This window comes from Vulpes vulpes, chromosome X (assembly GCF_048418805.1).
Source record: "Vulpes vulpes isolate BD-2025 chromosome X, VulVul3, whole genome shotgun sequence".
NCBI lineage: Eukaryota > Metazoa > Chordata > Mammalia > Carnivora > Canidae > Vulpes > Vulpes vulpes.
Window position 1 is genome coordinate 27746105 of NC_132796.1, and position 27472 is coordinate 27773576.

At 35.6% G+C, this 27472-nt stretch overlaps 1 protein-coding gene across 2 annotated transcripts in view; it reads right to left on the bottom strand.

The window, feature by feature from the left end:
• DMD (dystrophin) overlaps positions 1-27472 on the bottom strand; it is a 2426617-nt gene that overhangs the window by 1512270 nt on the left and 886875 nt on the right. For both annotated transcript variants that reach the window (XM_072743155.1, XM_072743156.1), the window contains exon 9: positions 26557-26688. In XM_072743155.1, the coding sequence (XP_072599256.1) occupies positions 26557-26688 (132 nt within the window). The remainder of the gene's footprint in view (positions 1-26556; positions 26689-27472) is intronic.

Consider the following 27472-nt stretch of genomic DNA (forward strand, 5'->3'; position numbering starts at 1 on the left):
TCAGTAATAATCCAACTTACACTAAGCATGACTTTGATTGGTGTGGGGTAGTCTCTCTGAAAAGTATCCCACTGAAAATTATATAAGATAAAAATTTATTGGACATGAAAAATATATTCTAAGGAAAAACATAATCTTAGGACCAAATATATATAGTTTTCTTTCAAATGCTCATGCACACATATAATCACAAATAATACACATACATTGGAACAATCACACATATTTCTTATCCAATTAAAGATTTATGTGAGGGATCCCTGGGTGGCGCAGCGGTTTGGCGCCTGCCTTTGGCCCAGGGCGCGATCCTGGAGACCCGGGATCGAATCCCACATCGGGCTCCCGGTGCATGGAGCCTGCTTCTCCCTCTGCCTATGTCTCTGCCTCTCTCTCTCTCTCTGTGACTATCATAAATAAATAAAAATTTAAAAAAAAATGTTTAAAGATTTATGTGATCAAAACATGGAAAGACATTGAAGTCATTCAAATATTACCACAAAATAATTCCCAAAATGATTTCAATCTATCCCATCTTTATAGCAGCCTTGTGGTTTGGATGGGATTAATCTCAACTCCAATCTGGGGATGAGCCCTGACTGATTTAGGGAAGCCTCCTTGCCACAGTAATTGGCACAAAAACATGTAATATAAACCCAAATGCATGGCTTTCTGCTGGTCACAGTATAGTAATCATGAAGATACAAACTAACATGTTCCAATCAAAAGAGTGCCCGAGCTTTCTGTATGATTATTGAGAAAAAAAATAATTATTTTTCCTTGGACATGAAGAAGAAAAGAACTACTGGAGGTTCTGGTAGCCATTGTGCTATTACAATAAAACCAGCCTGGAAAAGAATCAACTAGTTGACATAGGTAGGGGAGGAGAAAGCCCATAGGATCACAGAGTAATGGAGCTACAGTGTGAGGATAGTGTGAACATCCAAGATTAAATTCTCACTAGAATCTCACCATTACTCCAGAATTTCCTGTTATACAAACCAATAATTTCCAAAGTATAATCACAAGAAATATTTGTGAAAAAAATGTCACATATGACTGTTCCAATGTAGGTATTTTCTGTGTATATATGTGTGTATTTGAATGTTTCTTTTGGGGTGAGAATCGATTGGAAATCTCATTATTTTAACAAAAGAAAGCACTAACATCGCTCTGTGCAAAGCAAGTGCATTTCTATTAAATAGAAATATAAAAATTAAAAAGGGGTATCATCTAATTCACTCTTACAAGAGGCTAAATGTTCTACAAATGTATTTCCACAAATACTATCTAAAAGTAACTTATTCAACTAAGAGAATCTAGGTGATTATATTTTACAACATGAGAACTCTATAAATAGGTAAAATGTACTAACTCAATTATTTTTAATTAATTTCAGTACAACTGAGGAGAAAATATTAAAATTTTAACATTATTTTTGTTTACATATTTCCCTTATGATATATAAAGAGAAATGCTTTCTCCTAATACACTTGTTAAAGAACCAAATTAGACTTACTAAGAAAAAGAAGAACATTTTTCAGTTTCAGGTATATATGCAATAGGAAGAGATAAAATGATAAAAGTTTAGTATGAATTACCATTTTAAAAACACCATTAATCTCAAAAGTTCTAGATTTTTTGAAGGTAGTACTAACTCCTCAGCAGGTCACCCATTACACACACACACACACTTAGGTCATATGTCCACAATTATTATATATATTATATATGAATATGCATATATATATACACACACACACACACATACACAAATTTAACAGCGAACTTACTCAGGAACTATTTACAAAAAACCCTAATTTCCTTTGTTCGTAGTTTGGCGTATGAGAGAGTATGGGGACAAATTTGAATCAATAAGATGATTAATGCCTGAAATTGCATTGTGAGTTTTTCCTTCATTGGCTTTTGACACTGATCCAGGTTAAAATGCAATTATTTTCCATAGGAGACTTTAACACAGAAATCTTATGCATGAGTTTTCCATTATCGTAACAAGAAACATTCTAATTTATACAGAATTTAGTACCAGAGAGCGGAGGGTTGCAAGTAACAGATCCTAAAATGTGAAGTAGGATGAATTATGTCAGAGATGAGGACCAAGAATGAGAAAGACACTCCTATCTCAGGGCATAGTTATTACATGGTTAAAAAACAAATAAGCAATGGTCTATGTTCTCTGGAGAGACATACATACCTTGTATCTGCCAAAACTCTTAGGAGACTTAACAGAAACAAAGATGTTGGCCCCTACTGGCCTCTTTATACCAAGGAAGAAAGAAGCTTATGCTAGATGTCATCTATTTGAAAGAGAATAAAGAAAATATGGCTTTGTTTGAAAAGACCTTTGTTGTTTGTGGTCTACAATGCAAACAATTTGAGATGTTGATAATTTGAAACCTTGACAGGATTGGAAAGCCTATTTTTTAAAATTGTTATTCCAAATCTAATGACTAGAGGCAGGAGGGGCAGAATTTAAGACTTAAGTACCAAAAAAAGTCAACTATAGGGCTTCCCTAAACCACTTTTCTGATTAAGTAGATGATCACAACTCAGATGTAATCTACACTCAAAAGGTAGATTTGGCTGTGCCTCCTCTCCCAAATCTTTACTGCCAAATGCCTCAATCAGAGGATGTGCAAAGTACAGAAACCTAATAAAGAAGACAAAGGTGTTCACATTTGAAGACCAGACCTGGACCAGAGGACTCTGGATAAAAGGTCAGAGTATGGGATCCCTGGGTGGCGCAGCGGTTTGGTGCCTGCCTTTGGCCCAGGGCGCAATCCTGGAGACCCAGGATCGAATCCCACGTCGGGCTCCCGGTGCATGGAGCCTGCTGCTCCCTCTGCCTGTGTCTCTGCCTCTCTCTCTCTCTCTCTCTCTGACCATCATAAATAAATAAAAATTAAAAAACAAAAAAGGTCAGAGTACTGAAAGAGAAAAAAATACTAAAAGCTTAAAAGTTTTAGGGAATCTGATTTTCAAAGAAATCCTAGATCTCACTAAAAATACCTTTTTATTACTCAACCCTAGGATAGACACCAGGACCCCAAAATAATGCAATAAATAGAAGCTTAAAGTGGCAAATGTCCCTGAAGTGACATTTTCTCCAATGTTAATCTCAGGTATAATCATGAAGATAACTTTTAAATGAGACTTTTAATGAGCAGAAGGGAGAAGAGCCAGGAACTCTCAGACTGTGCAGGATATGATATATGTTTGGTTCCATTCTTTCCTTTTACATGTTTTTTTTTTATTAGACTATCTTGTTATCTTTTAACTTCGTATTTAGGGATATTAGACTTCAATCTTTATTTTTCTTCACTTTATCAGAGTCCATAAGATCACGAAGTGCTGAATTATAATTTGATTGAAAAGGACTGCAGATCACCCAAATGTCCTGATCTTGCAATAGGACATCGTCACTGAAAATATTTTAGACTCTTTTGTTTCAGGGATGTTATTTGGTGTTTGTGAAATGTATATGCTAAGGAGGGTGTGCAGCAATGTTGGATATTCAAAGAGTAGGACTGCAGTAGACATTTTGATTGGATGCCTCATTTCCTATCTACTAGTCCCTCTAGAGCAGCCTGGTGATTGGGATAGAATAAAATTTACCCTCAGTTCCAGATATGAGCTTGGTTTTTGTGCAAGTCACCTTATAATTCTATCCCCTTTGCTATGTGATATGCTCAGGGCAGGTACATGATCTAAGAGGTTCAAATCAGATAGTAGCTCACACCTTTTGTTTGATATTTGGTAAAAGATAAACTATTCATATCTAACTGGGAACAGGAAAACAAGAATTTCCAAGGGCTGCTGAGGGAAGCCAGCCTATATCAATCTTACAAGCCGTGAAAGATAGGGTCGACAATCAAGAGAGAAACAGAGACCCACCCCTGACTCCATAATAAAATTCTATTAAAACCCCTGAGGAAAACTTGAACTTATCACTTACTGAGTCAATAAATGTTTTGTGGCTTAAGTGGGTCTGAAACCAATAGCATCCTAAAGTACACAGGATATAATATATTTTAATGTCCTTCATCAACTTAATAAATTTTAAATAACCAACAATCATTTTAACATGTACTCATGGCATCTTCAGTGCCAAATGTTCTCATTTCAAATTCAATGCTCAATTGCTCAGTTCACCAAATCTAGTTAATTGCTGCTACTCAAAGAGCATTATCATTAATGCCACCGACGCTATTATCAATAAAATGAAGACAATTTGAATTGGTTCACTTACTCATCAAATGAAAATTTTTAGAAAGGATGTATTATCTTATCACAATCAGGGTGCAAAATGGGAATTTAATGCACCATTTTTTCCCCACAAGCTGGCTATAAATTGGAATCTTTGAAATTCTTCCTTTCTCTCTCTTTTCTATCTCCCTCTCTCTCTCTTTCTCCCCCTCTATTCCTCTCCCTCTCTTTCACTTCCTCCCTGTCTCTATGTCTCTTTCTCAACTAAGCTAAAGCAATATCATCTGAAATTCTTCCAAAGAAAGCAGACCACACTGATATCAACAGCTGATAGATTTCAGAGCAATCATTCTTCATTACCAGTTGCCCAAACTTCAGTCTTCATTTTTTTTGAAGTTGCCTTTATTTTCCTCTTTATTTTCAGGTTGGCAAATTTGTGGTATCTGTCATTAAATTGTTTATATGTTCATTCACTTTTAGTAAATAATGAAGAATGTGTGTTTGTGAAAACATTACCTTTATTTGCTAACTGTAACTCCTTTTTGTGTCAGTTTAGCTTAGGGAGTAATAAGATAAATTCTGGAATCAAAATTGTGTGTTTGAATCCTGGTCCAGCCACTTTTCATTTACATGACTGGGTATATTTCTTAAACAGTCTATTTTTTAAATTTCCTCTTAAGTAAGGTGGAGATAACAAAAGAATCTTCTTTGCAGGGCTGTTATCAGATTGAGTTAATGTATGATGAGGGTTTAGAGTAATGCTTGGCTCATAATGGTATTTAATTTGTGTTATCAATTTTGGGGTTATTATTCATCATTATAGACATCTAAGAACATTAAGATCAATACCTGGGAAGGATCTTGGGATAATACAGTAGATAGAAGCCTAGGAATTCAAAAGCTGGTGTTGAGTCCATTTCTAATGCTATCTAAAGGTGCTGCTTTAGTCAAATAATTCAACATGTTCTTAGTTTATAGGAAATTCCATCTAATGTTCTTAGTTTATAGAAAATTCCATCTACTACATCACAAGTGCAGGGGTGGACAAAAGGACACAAAGCATGTACAAGGGATATAAACATGTTATAAAACAAATCTTCTGATACATAAGGAGAGTATACAATCTGCTGCTGAATCAACAAAATTTCTTTCACCACCTCTTCTGGGAAGTACATGCGGCACTGGAAACATGTGGCACTTGTTCCTTCCCTTCCATGAACACACAATTGTTAGTTGAAATATAAAACCTTCTTCTTGCTTCTCCATCTACTTGATTTCAGATATGGGCAGCATAAGATGAAGCAATTATCTGGTGTAGCATAGAAAAGAAAATTTTGCCTGGCTTCCCAATGCCTCAGAACCCTAGCATATCTTGTTTTTGGCAGGGGTATTCTACTATCTGGGGACAATGAACTCCTTTGAGAATATGATGAAAATTGCAGATCCTTTACCCCTATATATATACATACAAAAACATTTTGAAAATTATGTTAACAGAGTAATGGACACAATTACGTACACTTCAAGAACTCTTAGGGTCTTAGGAACTCTAATGATTCTTACATCCTTTTGTCTTTCATAATCTGCAGTGACCTAGCATTCTGTGTCCAGTTAAAATTCTACAAGCTTCTATAGTCAGTAATGTTAACCAACTCCTTTAAAAAAAACTGTCTAACAATATAATCACAAATCTAATGTACTATTATAAACTCTGGTTACAATTTTTTTAAAGATTTTATTTTTAAGTGGCACCTGGGTGGCTCAGTAGGTTGAGCATGAGACCCTTGGTTATCAGGTCATGATCTCAAGTCATGAGGTCGACACCAAGTTGGGCTCTACACTCAGCAGGGAGTTTGCTTGAGACTTTCCCCCTCCCTTTGCCCCTTTCCCCATGTACACCGCACACACTCTCTCTCTCTCTCAAAATAAATGAATAAATCTTAAAAAAAAAAGAAAAAATGATTTTAAGTAATCTCTACACCTCACATGGGACTTGAACTCACAACCTTGAGATCAACCTTGCACATGCTCCACTGACTGAGCCAGCCAGGTTCCCTACTGTGGTTACATTTTTAATATGAAATTTTATAGTGTACTATTTTCCATTTTACTAGCATTTATACATAATCCTCAATTAGAAAATAATTTCTTGTTTTCAGTATTGCTTATTGGGTTGTGACTTCTGAACATTAGGTCACTATTTCCTTTTCCTGCTTTCCAGGAAATATAGTTGCATATATATTTAAAACATGTAAATCCATTGAAGAAACAAGGAAAAATGGAAAAATCAAATAATTAAACCTTATAAAAAACACCATGAAACAATTTATTGTAAAATATTCTAGAAGTTAGTGTCTTTATTATAAATGTATACCACACAAATATAGGTTGTTTTTTCAAACAACTCAATGTTATCCCATCTACATTTTTACTCATTGTAAACATTTCCCAATGCCATTAAACTTTCTTTTATTACTTGGTTCTTAGTGGCTCTATGGTACTATCCCATTTGGATATATAATAATTTACTTAAAGAAACTAATAGAGAATATGTAGAGATGCAAATTTCCACAGAAAAGCACATCAATTCCATAACAAAAAAAAAGAAATATAAATAAAAAGATGTAAGGAATTCATAAGTAAACTACTTTCTTTCCATATGTCTCATTGGAACACTATTCAGTAATCTCACACTTAAAACTGAAAGAATTACAGAAGCAACAAGTATTTTCTTTGCTTCTATCTCTTAAATTTTACAGAACTCCACTAAAACTAATGAATTCCAACAACTAAAGAGAAAAAAAGACCAACTTTTATTTAAAAAGTTACTATAAAAATTCTCCATGAATTAAAAATAGTATCTACCAGGTTTATCCTGTGATCATATTTATACCTATTAGCTCAATGAATTCTTAGTATGAGGCAAGAACTATTTTTAAGCCACCTTTTTAAGTGAATACAATTTCAGTAATATATCCTCATTCACACAATCAGTAAGTAGCAGAACCAGGAGAGGCCATGGGCAGTCAGACTGATTAGCAATTTTATATGTGTTTAGGAAATTTTAATCTCATGAAATTAAAAGGCAGCTGCTTAAGCCAGTATAAGTGCATGGGTATGGGCTCTATACAGGAGAGAAATGTCTCACCCCATCCAACGAGAACAAACATGAATATGTAATTGCTGTCTCTCTTTCCCACCTGCTCTCACAACCAGTAATGTAAAATCATCCACTTTGTCATTCTTAAGAAGTACAGTTACATAAGTAACTGGCCAGGGTACCCTGACTCACTGTCCACTGCCAATCTTGGAAATAAAATCTGTCTTTTTTGGAATGCCCAGGTGGCTCAGTGGTTGAGCGTCTGCCTTCAGCTCATGTCGTGATCCCGGGGTTTTGGGATTAAGTCCCACATCAGGCTTCCTGCAGGGAGCCTGCTTCTCCCTCTGCCTGTGTCTCTGCCTCTCTCTCTCTCTCTGTGTGTGACTCTCATGAATAAATAAAAATCTTTTTAAAAATCTGTTTTTTAAATTAAAGTTTGTATGTGGTCATCATTTCATTATAAAATGTAATCATGCTAACATCTTAATACTTTTCTAGTAATATGTGTGTATATATATATGCATGTGTAATATATACATTTACTATTCAGTCATTAATTCATTTACTCCATTAGTAATTTTTGAGTATGTGTTCTAGATTCTGAGTCCCTTCTCTCTGGAGTTTTCACTCATTTTCATTCATTAGGGGAAAACAACCTACAAATAAATATATAGCATAGTACCGGTAGTGATAAATACTATGAGGAAAACACGAAAACATGGAAAGTAATTATGGTGGTATTTTAAATAGGGTAGCCAGAAATGTCCTTTCTGAGGTCCCAGTAAGCCTAGGAAGCAAGCCATGTGAATATCTGAAAAACAGATATTCCAGGAAAAGAGATACACATGTCAAATACCTGAGACGGAAGCAGGTTTTGTCTATTAGAAGGAAAGCTAGCAGGCCGGTGCATCTGGAGCTGAGTGATGCTGAGGATAGGGGGAAAAAAAGTAGGAAACGTAGGGATGAGATCATGTAGGGATTTTTCATTTTCTTCTGGGTGTAAAGTGAAATTGTTCAAGGATCAAACTTACTCCAAATAACTTCTCTACTTATTAAATATGTAAATTCCTTATGAGCAGTAATGTAGTTTTTTATGTGTCCCCCATGCTTTGTTCACTGTTGCTCATTCCACAATAGTTACCACTGTTCAACAAGATTCATAGATTAGGATCATAGGTTGCTGGCTTACAAAAAAGCCAAAAGTCATCTTGGAAAGCTTTGTGGCTACTGCACATAGTGAACAAGTTAGTGAACTACATATCCAATGACATGTTCTCTTTTAGAAGTAGGGTCATAATCTGGTCTGTGCCTAAGCACTCTTCTAACAGAGAGCTCATCCTCCTCCAAAACATTCTACTGTATTTTTTTTAATTTTAATTTATCTTAGAGAGAGAGCATGCATGGTGCAAGTACAAGCATGGGGAGGGTCAAATGGAGAGAGACAGGCAGAAAATCTTGAGCAGACTGCACTGAGCACAAAGCTCCGTCCTGGGCACAATCTCACGACCCCAAGATCATGACCTGAGCCAGAACCAAGGGTTGGACATTTAACCAATTGAGCCACCCAGGTGTCCCTAACATTGGTATTTCTATTAGAAAGTTAAGTAATAGGTAAAAATCATGTATATGGTCCCATAAATTTCAGCAAATTAAATGACTTTATTTTTTTTAGAGTTCTAAATTAATATTTTAGATTTGAAGATTCACATCACGAAGCCAATTTCTTAAGGACATGGTCATATTTTATCATTTTGGTCATTTTTTATCTAAAAGGTCATATCTCCTTTTTGCATTTTGCTGTTTGTACAAATCATTGCACAGATGTTGTACTAGTTATAAACAATGCTCAGCTCATGCTCATTTCCAGCCTTCCACACTTGAGACATGTAATATTAATACACTATCTTGTGTCCTATAAATGAGTGAGGGCATATGACTAGTCTTGGCCAGTGACTTGTGAGCTGAGGTAACATATCACTTCCTGTACAAGAATTTAATTGCCAGTGAAAGAAATTACAAAGCTTACTATCCCTTTGCACAGTGACTGGAAATATGCTAGATGTGGTTGTTTCAGCAGTCTGGGTCACTGAATGATCAAAATGAATAGAGTCCCTTTGCTGACCCATAATGCACATGGGCTTTTAGCAAGTTTTTTGAAGGTACTGAAATTTGACAACCTTATCTGGACTGAGAGAGATGACAATAAATATTGTTTGGTGGCTACTAATACATTCCAGTAGCAGTCCTTAGTCTGCATATCGATACATTAGTAAATCTCCAAGCCAGAATTGGGTTGTCCTAATAAGCAATTTCATTATTCATAGTACATAATAATTACTCAATAATTGTTTATTGAATGAAGGAATGAACATAACTATTCATCTAACAGGAGGCTATTTAGACTTACTGTCTCCATTTTTCAAGGGCCATTGAGTAATATGGCTTATTTCTTTTAAACTCAAGTGGGTAGGGATCCCTGGGTGGCGCAGCGGTTTGGCGCCTGCCTTTGGCCCAGGGCGCGATCCTGGAGACCCGGGATCGAATCCCACGTCAGGCTCCCGGTGCATGGAGCCTGCTTCTCCCTCTGCCTGTGTCTCTGCCTCTCTCTCTCTCTCTCTCTGTGTGACTATCATAAATAAATAAAAAAAAATAAAAAAAATAAACTCAAGTGGGTAGAAATCTGGTTACTAAGTTGCTAAATTTCCAATGAAAAAAAAATTAGTATCACAGAAGCAAAAATGAAATGTTATCTCACATACACAAGCCAATAATTAAATTTGAAGTTATTCACCTCACTAAACTGTAAGGATTTTGAATAAAAGCAACAAAATAAAAAAAATCTCTTCTATCTGAGGGAAAGATTGAAACAAATAAAAGTTTAGCAAAATAGGCTGTTGTTTTTTTTCAAATACAACTGGACTGAGAATGTGGGCTTTTTTTCCTCCCAAGTCATCCGTTGTACACTTTCACATGAATATTATCCCAAGAGGCAGAGCTACTACTTCTTCCAGGGACTTGGGGAGAGGAGATCAATGGATGTGATAAACAACAACCTAAATTAAATATGCAACAGATATTTTGACTTATTTCTACCTCCTTAAAAATTGTCACATTCTATAAAAGCTAATGGGATCCATGAATAACTACAAATAGGGATAGATGAGAATTAAATAAGTATATACACTCATAATATCATATATCATGTATCATGATTTGGAATCCTAGCTTTGGGGATAGGACTAAGGAATCAGGTACATAAGGATAGGGGTTGTTGAAGACAGCCCGTATATTTAACTTACAACAGAACATATACACTATATAAGTGTTTGATATTATCGGCAGTAATGTGTACTTGTATGTATATAAACATGTAAATACATACACATATATTTACTTATGTATATAATATATAATTATATTTCATCTACTATTCACAACTTTCTCTATTACATAACCATATATGAGGGCTACCTTTACAAGATGCAATGAACATACCTCTAGAGCATGAATTTTAAAGGTTTCATGATCTTGCATTACCGTAAGCTTTACCAGTCCAGAGTAATGGATATTCAGGTCTTATCTATAATAAAGGTAATATATGGCAAGCCCAAAGCTAATATCATACTCAACCCCAAGATCAGGAACAAGACAAGAATGCCCATTCTCACTAATTTTATTCAACATAGTTTTGGATGTCCTAGCGAGAGCAATTAGGCAAGAAAAACAAATAAAAGGCATGCAAAGTGGAAAGGAAGAATTAAAACTGTCACTATTTGTACATGGCATGATATTATACCTAGAAAACCCTAAATACCCCACCAAAAATCTTTTAGAACTAATATAAGAATTTAGTGAAATTCCAGATACAAAACTGATAAGCAAAAATCTGTCGTGTTTCTATACAGTTATAGCTATCAAAAGGAGAAATCAAGAAAACAATCCCATTTATACTCACATCAAAAAAAGTAATATGCCTATGAACAAATTTAATCAAGGAGGTGAAATACCTGTACATTGAAATATATGACACTGACAAAAGAAACTGAGGAACACACAAACCAATGGAAAAATATTCTGTGTTCAGTGACAGGAAGTATTAATACTATTAAAATGTCCATACTGTCCAAAGCGATCTACAGACTTAATACAATCCCTATCAAAATTTCAATGGCATTTTTCAAAGAAATAAAACAAAGAATCCTAAAATGTGTATGGAACCATAAAGTTTCACTTTAAAAAAGGTGTAACTATTTTTTTGCTTACATCATTGCACTTGCCAGATCAAAGCCCTTAGATAAATTTCTAAAGGTATGAATGCTGGTCCTTGATTACACATACTTAGAACTTTTTGATTAAAAAATTATGCTTCAGAAAGAAAACTTGATTGATTCTATCATAAATCTTTTCTTAAGTCATGAGATATCCTGTTTCTTTAAGCTCTAGAAAATTGTGGGTATTACCACCCTTCCAATCTGCCTATCTGGTAGGTAAAAATGACTTTATTATTTAAAATTGTGTATCTTTCAATACTAGTTAGGTAGAACGTCTTTTTATATCCTTAAAGATACACTGACTTTTTTTCTCTTGTCATTTTCTTGTTCATGTTCTTTGTGAATTTTTCTATTGGGATGTTCTAATTTTATTGATTTACTGGAGTTATGTGTACATGAAGGCTATTAAAATTTAGTATGTTATAAATGTTACAAATAATTTCCTAACTCATTATTTGACTTTTAACTTTATATTTCCCATATAAATTTTAGTCAATACATGATACAAGAATTGCCTTACTAAATATTCATCTACTCAATAAATAATTGCTGTAATCACAGAATGTGATGCAATAACTATATTGAGATTTTTAAGAGCTTAATACTTTCTTTCACATTCATTCCTGGCTTCTAGGATCAAGTGGGCAATGAAAAATTAGTAAATTAATGGTAATACTATAGTGCTTCTGGCATACTGCTCTTGAACTATTTGAGGTACCAAATAGTTAAAAAGCCACTAATCGCCTAGCTTACACAAAATTTAAATGATGAAATAGAAGTAGAAGAATCCATGGGCACATCTTATTTCTAATTCCATTAATGATCCAAAATTCCTCTTGAAATGACTTTTTGAGGTATTATAAAGTAAAATTTAATGTTTCAGAAAGAGAACTACATATCTTAGGAAGCAGATAATTGCCACTGGATTTAGCAATCTGACCCACAATATAGAAATTTCTAATTAAAGTCTGCTTTTTATAATGCTAATCTTTCAGCCAAAAATTTCCTTGGGACATGTTATAATGAAGATAAAATGTACTAAGATTTTAAATTAACCAGAGATCTCAAGGAAACCTAATAAACATTTTCATAAATGTTCACTATAAGTAAATTTTATTGTGAAGTAATCCTATTGTTATATATAGCTCTCATCATAGGCATCATTACACCATGAATAACTGAACTAATAGAAATAAATATTTAAAATGCTCATATTCCAAATCTGCATTTGATATAGGTAGAAGAGGAACATGACCTTCTGTAACTGGATCAGCAGGAAGATGATCTGAAAACAACAAGTCACATAACAATACTGTCAACTCATCATTAATCCCTTCAAAGATAGTCTCTTCCCCCAAGGATTTAATGTATCACATTAAAAAAAAATCTTTAGGGATCCCTGGGTGGCGCAGCGGTTTGGCGCCTGCCTTTGGCCCAGGGCGCGAGCCTGGAGACCCGGGATCGAATCCCATGTCGGGCTCCCGGTGCATGGAGCCTGCTTCTCCCTCTGCCTGTGTCTCTGCCTCTCTCTCTCTCTGTGTGTGTGTGTGCCTATCATAAATAAATAAAAATTTAAAAAAAAAATCTTTACATGTACAAGCTTAACAAAGTTTTAGTTAAAATAAAACATTTGCTAGTAGATTTGAGATCCAAAGGCATTGAATTTACCACATATTTAACTATGTTGCTTTGCCATTTTGATAAGTTTATGTTGCTTAACTTAGCATTATTCTGTTTTTGTACTGATATTGGCAAAGAGGCAAAGACCACAAAACTAATATGCAAGGAAATGTTCTGACAGAATTCTGTAGCAGGATTCATAATTACACATAGGCACCTGCTAATTATATATTTTAGTAAATATATTCATATAAAATAAGTTTCCAAAGTTGTCATACATAATTTTGATATTACCACACTTAGAGTATGGTTTCATTTAAAAGTAGGGTTAATACATTTAATTAAAGAATAACTGTCAAAATACTAAAATACTTTCTGAAAACAAAATAAAATAAAATAATAAATAAAATCAATGAAAAACAGAAAATCAAATTACTTAATGAATGTAAAACTAGAGGTTGTTGTACAGAAAATGTGAAAATGTGGTGAATTTGCTTAAAATATTTATAATCCTATGATATAAATCATACTGAATAGATTTCAGGACATTAGTTCCCAGATCCATTATTCCTCTCTGTGACCTTCCTTAAATGATTTAACATCTCTGGACTTCAGTTTCTTTACCTATGAAAGGAAAAGGATAGGAAATGCTCCAACTTAGTACTCTTTACATTAAATAACACAAATTCTTGCAAAGTGAATTTGAAATTTCACTTGGGTTGGAAAGCAATTGATCCCCATTGCAGAATTTACTCTATGACACTTAAAGGCAAGACACTCTCAAGCTTCTGAGTTAATCAGGAATTTGGATATCTGAAGATCTGTACAAGCCTACTTAAATAAAGACACCAGTAAATTGAGTACTCATTCATGAAAACCTGTTAGGTACCAATGCTGGCTACTTTTCACAATTGATCACATTTCCTCATAAGAATTTCATAAATTGCAGCACTGTATTTTTCAAGATGGATACAACAAAATTTCCCAACCCTACATATTCTCAAAAATATAACAGTGATGGGGTGTCTGAGTGGCGCAGTCAATGGGTGAATGACTCTTGGTTTTGGCTCAGGCCCTGAGCTCAGGGTTGTGAGATTGAGCCCTAGGTCAGGCTCCTTGCTCAGTGCAGAATCTGCTTAAGTTTCTCTCTCCTCCCTCTGCCCTTCTCTCCCCTTCCCCTCACCTCTCCCCCACACTCTCTCTCTCTCAAATAAATAAACAACAGTGACATTTCTCTGTGATGAGTTTGGTTTATTTTCCCTTCCCTGGAATATGCGTGGACTTGTGACCATGGAGCAAATTACACTATGTGACTTGCAAGATACAAAGGGTAATACAGCTTTCACATGGTGCTTTTTAGGTCACTTATTCTTGGAACTCAGGCAACATTTTGTAAAAGACCACAAAGACACATGGAGATGCCACATGTAGGTATTCCTGCCAACTGCTCTGGATGAAGTTCTAGCACTATCCACTGGACATTTGAGTGAAGAAGCCTTAGTGAGGACTCCAGCTTCTGTTACTGTCTTATTTCAACTACATGAGAAGCCGCAAGCCCAGGTAACTCACAGAATCATGAGACATCATGGCAATAATGACTTATTTTTGTAAGCTCTTAAATTTTGAAGAGATTTGCTACATAGCGATAACTGGAGAGCAAGATAAGCATGACTATATTATACAGGTGAGTTAAGAGAGAAACATCTGTATCACACAGCAAGTAAGAAGATGAATCAGAATTTTAAGGACATTCTTATTACATCATGCTTCTTCAAAGATATGTTTTCTTTGCAAAAAAGTATTAAAATAAATATTTGACATTAATATTCCCTAAAAGGCCAAAAATAAGCTAACCAAGACATACTACTCAGGTCTACATGAAAAGTTCCAGTTTATTAGTGATTACAAATAAGCCACTTGACCTTTTTAAAGATTGTTACCCAAAGAGATTAACTCAGATTCCATCCAATAATTCTTCCAACCCAACAAGCCCCATAAAATGTGATAAACATGAAGTAAATGGGGGACTTTCAGATACCCCCCCCCTTTTTATTGCAAAAATTGACTTCACTTTTGTATCATTTCCAGCTGCACCTACAGAGCTATCTCTGGTAATCAAGAGACAGATGGGAAAAGTCAGTTTTCAGCACGGCTGGTTAAACTATCTATCATTTTCTCCAAAAACTGTGAGTATCCTTGCCAAAGGTAAAAATGGGAATTTCATTCTACACTTTTGGATTTAGTTTCTTTTTTCAGCTGATATCATGATTTGTAACTATAATGTAAAATGCAAGAAAGTTCACATGCATTAATATATGTATTTCTTCACCCTTAAACACTTATTTAGTGCTTATTCAGTAAGAAGGTGAGTGAAGGCTTTTTTTTTTTACATGATCTATGTGTTATTTTAGCCACCATATAAAGTGGAAATTGACTCCATTTTAGAGATGAGAAAACTGAGTCATAGAGTGAAAGTGATATACTCAGGTCCCACAGAAAATTACTTAAAATAGTAGGGCTGGAGTTTGAACCAGATTAGCTTCCTCTCACCCTCCTGTTTTCAGCTCAAGAGAAGGCTCTACTAATACTTTTAGCTATAAAATGTCCCTCTAACCTTAAAATTTTCCATTATTTTTTAAAAATCTCAGGCCTTGTATCCTTTACAGTATTTGTAACAATTTATACTTAATTTTTTTAATTTGATTTTTTAAAACATTTGGTTTCTTTTCTCATCTTTAAATTAAGTTTATGAAAGCAGGTAGCACTTCCATCTTACTCATTTAAAAAATTCAAGAGCTATAAGAGTTCTACTATATAGTTTGTGCTCAATGCATACTGATTAAGTAAATAAGTACCATTAATATTAAGATGTCTGACTCAAAAATCTGACTCTAAATATAAGACTTTTGTATACCAGACACTGAAAAATTCAGAAACATTTCAGATAGTGTTATTTAGCCAGGTGGGTCTTTTCCGTCTTCTCATTTTATAGATTTAAAAAAAAATTGAAAGGTAAGAATGTATTTGTTCCAAGTAATATACCTATATTCCTTCTGAAGTCCACCCCTCCCCCATACATACACACACACAGACTTTCAAGATTCTGCTTGGTAATCTTCAGTGCATCGATCTTTAGAGCTAAGCTCAAACCTGACAATCTGTTTCTAGGTCACTTGTTCAGTGACATCAGAAAGTATAAAGGCTTCCACGAAGCAGATCAATGGTGCTTTTAATCTAAGGATTTCTCCCCACTGACTGGCTTTGAACCCTGTCTGCCAATTCTTCTGTACAATCTTCGTGCCAGCTAAGTAAGGGACAAGTTGTATTGTGAGGGGCCAATGGCAGGGACAGAGTGAAGAGTCTCCTCTTCCCCTATCTTCTCCCTACATAGAAACACTGGCCCTAAAACCACCTACAAGTGCTTTTTTTTTTTCTGCTTTAGAAGGAAGCATTGCTATATTCCACTTCACATGGTTCTAAGATTATTCCTCAGTATCTTTAGTGCTACAAAGCATATGCTTTTCTTTAGAGTCCTTTATCCTTTACATTACCTCATGGAGTTGCCAAACTCTACACAGGTTTCAATTTACAAGTTTGTTAATAAAGCAGTTTAGAACCCAGGCTATACTTTCGCATCAACCTGAATAAAATATAAGGTCCTCAGGTCGGAACACAAAAGTTCATTTAATGCCTGATGTACTTAAAGTAGTAAGCCTGATATTGGTGTCAGTTTTTGAGAAGCCACAATGAGCCTGGACCATGGAAGGGTCTTCGTACAATTCATCTTCCTTAACCCTCCTAACAGAGGTATGAATTAGATATAATCACCATAACAACACATGGGGAGATAGGCCCAGAAAAGGCAAGAAACTTTTTCAAAGCCACATAGCTGGAAAGTGGCAGAGCTGGAATGTGAACTTCAATGTCTCTATTGCCAGATTCTGGGCTCCCTCCTCTTTGCTCAACTAGTACTTTCTCAAAAACTGGATGCTTCTTTGGGTAATTGTGGCTTCATTCTGAGGTTTCATCAATGAATGTTTTCCTGCTTTTGGAGTAGCAAATGCATATAGCTGTTTATCTCAACTACTTTTCAGGGTATGAAATTTCTGGCCTAGGACATAAATTCCATCAGGCCTTGAGATAGTTAAACATAAACAGCTGGATACCTATACAATATCCATTTCCTTCTCTGCTCCTTAATAGAATCTGATTAGATTCAGGAATGACTGTGTTCTATTTGACTATGTGATTCAAAGACTGCTGAGTCCTGTCTGGTCTAAGCCAATCCTGGCTGTATATTCTGTCTCCCCTTACTGGTTTAGACACAAGAGTGTCACCTAATCTTGTCCAACAAAACATAAGGGAAAATATGCTAGAGAGTTTCTATGAAATACTTCTTCATTCTTAAAAGATGCACCATTTAGATTATGATTAAACGTGCATTAACCAATAGATGGTTCCAACAACTGGGCAGCTTCTGGGGAAAAGATTAAAATTCTTCTCAACTATGCAACTTGTAGCAGTTTTTGCATAATCAAAGTTTAAAAAACAGAACTAAAAGAATCCATAGGAGAACCTTTCTAAAACATCCTTTCAAAAGCGGAGCCTTTTATAAATATGACCTCTCAGCTGTCAACAACAACAAAAAAAGCCATAAAACACAAGATTAAAGAATTCCCAACATAAAAAATAGTATTTTGAATGGAGAAAAACACCACAAATAAATTCAAAAGACATGTAACGAACAGTGAAAATTATTTGTATTTCATGTCACAGATAATGGCTAATGTATTTAATATATAAGTAATTCCTGAAAACTGATCAGAAATATATTCCAACTGACAAAAAAAAATTGGGAAAAATGAAAATTTTCCAGAAAGAGAAAGCCTACTGGTTATTATGCACATGTAAAGATGCTCAGTCTCTCTCACAGTAAGGAAAACTGCAAATATTTGCAGTTTTACGAGCATGTGTACACACACATGGTGGCACAAACATGGTGGCAAGGGTGGGAAGGGCATTTAATTTTACTTTTTAAAATTTTTTTTATTTATTTATGATAGTCACACACACAGAGAGAGAGAGGCAGAGACACAGGCAGAGGGAGAAGCAGGCTCCATGCACCGGAAGCCCAACGTGGGATTCGATCCCGGGTCTCCAGGATCGCGCCCTGGGCCAAAGGCAGGTGCCAAACCACTGCACCACCCAGGGATCCCCCCTTTTTTTAAATTTTAATTGACTTTTATTCTCTTTATTTTTAAATCATACTTCTCCATATCCTATTCTAAGAGTAAGTTAAACAAAAGTTGACATATAAAACTTTTGATGACACTACTTTCTTCAATCATTCAACTCCTAAAACATGACATTTAGTGTATGGCTAGTCATTTTTATGCCAAAATCCCTGTGTAGATGTGAAAGAGTGTGCAAATTGGCATATATGGATGAAAGAGTGAAAGAGCAAGAGGCAAGAAGAAGGAGGAAGCAAACTGATTAAACAGTGTAATTTAAAGTCATGCTATAAAGATCTAGATGTAATGGGGAGCATAAAAAGAAGAGTCATACATAAAATTTGACAAGGTTCACCAGATCTGATAAAGTCTTTAAAGCCAGGCTAATAGACAGAAAGGAAAAGACGCTAGAAATAATCCACAATGGAAATGGGAAAAAATTAAGAGCCAATTAGGTATGAAAGAGGTCAGAAAGGAGTCACACATGGGTTCGAGCCTGGATAAGAATAAATGTCAGAAGAGACTCCTAGCCTCATGGGCAAAGATAAGGTCAGCTTTAAAATACTGAAGTTGAGGTTATGGTAAAACATCCATGTGTGGAAACTATCAGTTAGTAGGTAGATGAGATTGTAGAACTGGAACATTTCAGGGTTAGAGCTGAAGCTCTGAGAAATGCATATTACATCTAAATAGACACAAATATTTAGGGCATGAGCACTTTGTATGATGGGTACTTTCTTTTCCTTAGTTTGTGATTATCTAAATGCATTTCTAGCTATATAAACAGTGTTATCCGCTGTATCTCCACCTAATCCTATACTTTATCATCTAAAATATTTAAAGATGTTTCTCCAGACTCTAACTATTTTGACGATATGGTTCAAATATTGTTTTTCCCCTTTGTTATTATAAGAGCTAATTTTAGTCTATGATAAAATTATTACTTTTGTAATGTTCACAGATTTTTTAATATGGAGGCTGCTTCTCTATAGTGTTTCTACATACTTTATGTTTGGTACCGCTATCTGAAAAGTTCAACTGTCTATTTCATAAATGCAAAAATAATTATTTATTTGTCCTATTGCTGGTAGGAATATTGCTAGGAAGTTGATACATATTGCTCATCAGACAATGAGAAAAAAAAGATTTATTTTTCTTTCTAAATTCTTTTCAGTATTTACAAATATTAAAAGACTAAGGAGAATGGTGATGAGAAAGTAACAGACTCTCTGGCTGTGGGGAGTCTGGGAGTCTGGAATAGTGAAACATCAAAGCTGTACTACAAGTCATGACACTTGGTTTGAGTCCCAGTTCTGCCAGTTACTCACTGTTTTACCAAACCCTTTATCCCATTTAAATTTCTCCTACTTTAAAATGAGTTAATAAAATCATTCAACAGGTTCATTGTACCGATCAAATGAAATATGTAATCAAAAGCCTTTTAAAAATTGCAAATGTTAGGGGCGCCTGGGTGGCTCAGTCAGTTAAGTGGCTACCTTCAGCTCAGGTTATGAACCCAGGGTCCTGGAATTGAGTCCTGCATGTGTCTCCCTCTCCCTACTGCCCCTCTCCCCTACTTGTGTGTGCTCTCTCCTCTGAAGAAATATATAAATAAAATCTTTTTTAAAAGCCCTGAAAATGTTAGTAATATATGAGAGATGCCCTTTTTTTTGTTTGTGCCTCTTTTGCAAGAATTCCAGGAGTATGATTTCCTTTTGTTCTTAAAAAATTACAAGAGTACAAACAAAGTGTGGGTAACTTTCCAAAGCCTGATTCCTTTATTTTATGAGCTATTAGACACTATGCGGAGGTCACAATCTTTATTAAATGAATGTGGACATCTGGGACTTAAGCTGAGCAAGGTACAAAGAACAGTAAGGCCTTTATAGGCAGAAATATAGGTATGTCTTTCGTTGCTTTTTTTTTCTTTGTTTAGTTTTCTTCTATCCTGTTTTTGGCCTAAGAATGGTTTCACAATACTTCTGGAAGAAGGAAGAAGCTCATGCATAGCCAACAAAGGAGAAAGGGAACAATTTGATAATTTGTGGGATCTGGGAAAAGCCAGGTGATACCAGTTTTGATGTTAGCTTGCAGGTAATAGATGCCTTCCTCAGATTTGCATCCCATGGTATTAGACAGCAGGGGTTAGAAAACACCCTCCACCAAAGATGTCCCTGTCCTAACTCTGGGACTTGTGAATATGCTACATTACGTGGCAATGAAGAATTAAAGTTGCAAATGGAATTAAGTTTGCTTAGTAGCTGGCCTTAAAATAAGTAGACTTTCCTAGATTATCCAGATGGGCCCAAAGTAATTATGAAGTCTTAAAAGCAGAAGAGGAAGACAGAAAAGTAGATCAGTGTGATATGCTATGATAAAGACTTACCTTGCCTTTGTTATGTTTGAAGATAAAAGAGGGTCATGAGTCAAGGAATGTGGGCAGCCTCTGAAAGTTGGAAAAAACGGGCAGCCTGGGTGGCTCAGTGGTTTAGCGCCTGCCTTCGGCCCAGAGCGTGACCCTGGAGACCCGGGATCGAGTTCTGAGTCGGGCTCCCTGCATGGAGCCTGCTTCTCCCTTTGCCTATGTCTCTGCCTCTCTCTCTCTCTCTCTCTCTCTCTCTCTCTCTCTCTCTCTGTGTGTGTGTGTGTGTGTATGTGTGTCTTTCATGAATAAATAAGATCTTTAAAAAATAAATAAATAAAAAAAATAAAAGTTGGAAAAAAACAAGGAAATGGAATTTCCCCTGCAACCTCCAGAGGGAAGGCAGTCATACTAACACATTGATTTTAGCCCAGTGAGACCCATGTTGAGATTCTAAACTATTAAGATAATAAATTTGCGGGATCCCTGGGTGGCGCAGCGGTTTGGCGCCTGCCTTTGGCCCAGGGCGCGATCCTGGAGACCCGGGATCGAATCCCACGTCAGGCTTCCGGTGCATGGAGCCTGCTTCTCCCTCTGCCTGTGTCTCTGCCTCTCTCTCTCTCTGTGACTATCATAAATAAATAAAAATTTAAAAAAAAATTTAAAAAGATAATAAATTTGCTGTATTTTTTAAGCCACTAAATTTTTGGGTATTTGTTACATCAGCAAGAAGAAGCCAATATACAGATTCATTATCACTTAGTAGGATGGGTTAATCCAAGGGAAATATGCTTTTGTCCATGTGGACATAAACTATTCAGTGTAGGTTTTTTTAAGGACCTCAGTACAGGTAGCCCCTCACTTCCATTCTCTCATGAATCCACTTCCATCAGCAATATCCTCCAAAAACCGCACACTCCACTAGAATTGTATTTATACAGTGTGAGTATTAGCTAGAATAAACATGTAACTTATTAGCCCAATTGGGAGTTTTCAAAGTGAATGGAGGTGTTACTGGCAATTCCACTGTGATAACTCCTACATATCAGGACTTCCCAGGGGACCCTATCTCACTGACATTTCACTGGTTAATTTCCAATGTTACTTGAACTAATCAGCAATACTTAATGCTGTTAAATAATGACCTCTCCCTGAAATATCTTCTTCTCTTGGCTTCTGGAATATCATACCCTTCTCCTTTATCCTCTCTTCTTTCTGTCCATCCTTTGCTGTGTCCTTCACATCTTTAAGTACTGGTATCTCTTATCTACCTGTACTTTTTCCTAGGTGATCTCATCCAGGTAAATGGATATAAATACTATCTATGCTGTTAATGACTTCCAAATCATCCTGAATGCTGATCTGAGAAACACAAATTTATGTATATTCAAGTTTCATGAGCAACTCAAGATTAACATGTCAATGTAATATATCACATCAACAAAAGGAAAAACAAAAATCCCATGATCATCTCCAAAAATGCAGAAAAAGAAACATGTGACAAAATTCAACATCCATTTGTGATAATAACTTTCAACCTGGTGCACATAGAGGGGACATACCTCAACATAATAAAGGCCATCTATGACAAGCCAATAGCTAACATCATACTTAATGGTGAAAGCTGATAGCTTTTCCTCTAAGATCAGGAACAAGACAAGGATGTCTACTCTCCCCACTTTTATTCACCACAGTGTTGGAAGTCCTAGCCAGAGGAATTAGGCAAGTAAAAATATAATAAAATCCAATGAAACAGAAAAGAAAAAATAAAACTGTCACCATCATACCTTATTCCCCACCCAGCAGCCATGTTGAAATAATGTATTTATGTTACTCCTCCAATAGCCTTCCATCTCACTGGTAATAAAAACCAAGTCCTCACAGTTACTTAGTAAGTCCTATGTGGTCTGCTCTACCATTGGGCTCAGGCACTATCTCCCAGCACTGTGTCCCTTACTCATACCTTTATTTGAGTAAAGTATCCCCATAGCTCAAGGTTACTGTACCATCTGTGCTTCCTCCTCGGAGGTTTGTCTTCTCTGAGAGATACACACTTCTTTTCAGTCTTTATTCAAAATCTACTTTCTCTGATTACCCCAAATGCCACATACTGCATATTCTATGTTCCTCTTTTATGAATTGACTTTGCATGTCTTATTAATGTATATTAGATCAGTATGAGACCAAAGAGTATGATGCCACATATTTAATTCTCAGTGACTGCTGAGTAATATTCTCAATTACATAACAAAAAGGGACAAGAAATGGATTTGTGGGCAATGAAACAACATTCCCTGCAGGACACACTAGGTTTAAGAAATCAGTAGACATCTAGGTATAGATATGTATAAAGAGTTGAAAATGAGTTAGAATTGTGGCTATAACTCAAAAGATATTAGAAGTAGGTAAAAACACAGATAACAACGGTCATCTGCATACAGCTTCAAGCTGGGAGATTCAATCATATCAATAACAGAGAGAGTATAATATATGGCTCAAGGGATCTTTCATGAGGCTCTTATGCAAAGGCAGTTAGAAGAGGAGAAAGAGCGCAGCCCTGGTGGCTTAGCGGTTTAGCACCGCCTTTGGCCCAGGGTGTAATCCTAGAGACCTGGAATCGTGTCCCACATCGGGCTCCCAGCATGGAGCCTGCTTCTCCCTCTGCCTGTCTGTCTGTCTCTCTCTCTCTCTCTAATAAATAAATAAAAAATCTTAAAAAAGAGGAGAAAGAGCCAGATAATGAAAGAGACACACAACAAAGATAGGGAAGAACCTGATGAGTCTAGAGGTTAGGAGACAAGTTATTTGAATTATGAAGGAAAGCCTGAAAACTGAAAAGATGACATTTGATTTGGTGATGAAGTATAATTACTGGTGGACTAAATGAATGAATTAAACAGACTATTCTACAGAAGTGATAAATGAAAGAGTCACATAACAGTATATTAACTAGACAAAGTGGATTGATGTGTTTAAGCAGAGGTGACATGCAACCAGTTATAAGTGCCTAGAGGTGTTTTAAACAGGGTGAAGCTCCAGGAAAGAAAAAGAAATTGAAGATGAAAAATATACTGGGTATTTTTTATATAAAATTAGGAGTAGAATGAGATGCATGATCAAAGTCATAAAAATAGGAATTAAGTAAAACCATAAAAAATGTCCTCCATCCAAGGAGGGATGGCAATAAATTCATACAATGAGGGAAAGCTAGGGATTAATACCAGATAGTATTTCTTCTTGGAAAATTATGAGAAAAACTCATTTATACATAGGAATCCTGAGGTAGTTCAGATTGCTTTACCACAACAGGTTTATAAACTACTGAGAGTATAAATCAGATTTTTCAAGTTAGGACAGATGGGGATAACTGATATTTCTAATATATTGGGAACTTTTAAGATAATTCACAAATTTTATGTTTCCCAGAGGGACAGTCACCCACATACCTCACTGTCCTATTATGGAAAACTTCACCCCCTTTGTAGACCACCAAGTAAACCACTTGAATGAAACTCTCTAATGGAATCCAGTCTGGCCCATCTTGAGTTCATTTGAAGTGGATCAGATACAACCTGTAGGGGGCAATATAGGCTCAGCCCCTCTGAGAAGCACTTCAGAAAAGATTTTTCTTACTATATCATTAAGATGCAAACTTACCTAACCTAACTACATATAACATCATCTTCTGATGTGATTCCTTGAGAAACAGGAAGAATACATCATTCTTCATCAATTATAATTCATGTTTCTTCTTTTCTTTTTTTTCATGTTTCTTCTTTTCTAAAGTACACCATTAGTTTTATTTTCATGGCTTATATTAAATAAAACAGGTAAGTAAATTTGTTGAGTATTTTTATTTTATGATACATTATGTATTTTGTAGTATTTATACAAAGGTATAATGAACAAATAGAGTCTAGCAAAATTAAATCCACTTATAATTACTTCATTAAGGAGTCATACCTGAGCAATGCCTTAATGAGGTGGTAATGAGGTAAAAATGTGCTGCCAGGATAGGCACTGGAGAAAACTTTCTGGAAAAGGCAGCTCAATAAAGTGATAATGAAGGGGAAAAAGAATTCATCTCTGTTTTGGCTCATGCTCCTTTATTTTAGGATGCACCTCTATTCTTTAAGTCTTGGAGGTTTCAATGGGAAGATGGTGATAAAAAGAGTCAAGAAAGTCAGGTAGTCAGAAGGGTGAAAGGGAGGAAGAAGAATAGAAAGAAAAGGGCAGATATACTGAAACTTCAATTGGTAATAAAAATAGCATCTCCCACCTCTCCAAGTTGTTGTACGGATTTCCTTAGTTCATGTAATGTGCACACTTGGCATAGAGCAACACTCGGTAATGAGTGGCCAGACTACTTTTATTTACTGATAATGAGAAAACTGATTAAGTTTCTTGCTCAAAATTATACAACTAACCTTTGCAAAAACATGGATGGGAATTTAACTGATGATGAGGCTGAGTCAAACAAATGTTCTCACCCAGTTTCCTTTGTTCAAGCTTTGCCAGAAAACTAGCCAAGGATAGAGGGCATAACTATGCCCTGAAATAGGGTTCCCTGGGGGAATCGTTGAGTACTAAGAATTTTCAGCCTTATGCATAAATTAACTATGCCAAATAATCACTAATTAAATACAACCACTATTTCAAAAAATCAATGAGCCTCTAAACATGTATACTTTTTCACCATAGAGTATCAGGCCTATAATTTCTAAATTCCCATTCATAATGTGGTTTTGACAAAAGTCACTTCCTTAAGAACTTTCCAAATTGCTCTATTACACAAAATAGTTTTCTTCTAAAAAATTCTAGCAAATCTCACAAGTCAAGAATATTTTATTTCTATGCTCTAACATATACCATGTTATAATTTCTTGTATTTCTAGAAATACAATACTACAATAATGGAAAACTCCACAGAGAAGATTCCTTACATGGAAAGTATTAAATGGTGCATAGAATCTGACCTGGTTAGGAAGTGACTTTCTTGTACACATAGTACAGAGCATGTTATATACATGTTAAAATTAGCAAAATTAAAATGTATCATATGGAAGAGCTTAGATATATTTTCCTTTCTTTTTTTAGGTGACACAGGGACAGAGGAAGAGGGTGAGAGAGAATCTTAAGCAGGCTCCATGCCCAGCACCAAGTCAAAAGCGGGCTCAATCTCACAACCCTGGGATCATGACGTGAGCTGAAACCAAGAGTCAGATGCTTAACTGACTAAGCCACCTAGGCACTCCTGAAGTTATATTTTTTCTTAAATAGAATATAAGTACATTTTATAGAATGAAATATAATAAGGACATCTATATATAGTGTATATATCCTTTAGGTTTCAGAAATCTATAAAAAAAACTCCCCAAATAGTGTAACTAGTAAATTTCATCCATTTTCCCGTTCTTTTAAAAATTACATAAATCGACCTCTAATGATGTTTTTGTAGAACCATTGGTAGCCTTTATAAAAGAGAACCTTACAGGTAATTACATAACGAAAGCACATACCACTATTATAAGAATCCCCATTCATGAAGAATCAACCTGTGTTAAACCTAGAGAAGTCTCAATAACAAAACTGCATCATGTTAGAACATTTAATACAACTGGGAACAATGAAACAGCTCCTGATGAAGGAGGAAAAAAGGCACTGCAAAATTCAAATGAAAGCCATGTTCAGTTATCTTGGATGAGGAAATTCTTTGGTTTGTAGAACAGAGAGTAAATGTTGACAGACCTGTGAAGGAAGTGGGCTCCGTGTGGGGTCAGAAGTGGTGACATAAGCAGCCTGTGTGTAGGCATAGCTCTTGAACCGAGGCTTAGGAGAGGAAGGGGCTCGTTCATAGCCCTGTGCTAGACTGACTGTGATCTGCAGAGTAGGGTTAGGGGTAAGGGGACAGAGGGGAGGAGGAGACATCATAAGTAAGCCTGGAAAGACTGCTTTCCCACACAGTAGAAAAACAAACGTTAAATGGAAACAGTAAGATGAAAAGTTTAATTTGAAATTCACACAGGGATATTACAAATTGATACACTTCAACAGGTCTGGTGCTCAGTATCATGGTGGAGAGCAGGTAATCAGAGAAGGTATGAGGGTGGGATTGAACTATCAGGATTCCACACTGACAGAACTCCAGCATTCATATGGGATGATGCTCTTCAATCTGACAAAAACAAGCATCCAAAAGCAATTTTCTCTGAACCTCTGAACCCAAAGTAAACAAAACCAGAATTCATCAGGTCAAGATCCTGGAAAGGACTGCAGCTTTCATAAGCTAAATATGGAACTGGCTTAGTGGAGTGAAGAAAATTAGGCCTAAGATTAGCTTTCCATGCCTTCAGCAGGAATTTTGCTAAAAGCTCCTTCTATTTTTATAGGCTTTTCATCATTGTTTGTATCAAAAAAAGTAAAAGAAAACACCCCAAACAACCACTGTTGACAGTAAGAACAAGCCATGTAAGAATCCCACTAGATCCTGTACAATAGTAAAAAAAATCTTTATCATATATATTCTCCCTTTAACTTTTATTTAAAGTATTATAAACTACTTTGATCGAAACTGTTACCTTGAATAATCAAAATGTGTTAACACATCAGCAGGTTGCCACTAAAAATAAGAAAGTATTATCAAACAGTACTTGCCTTTGCTCTA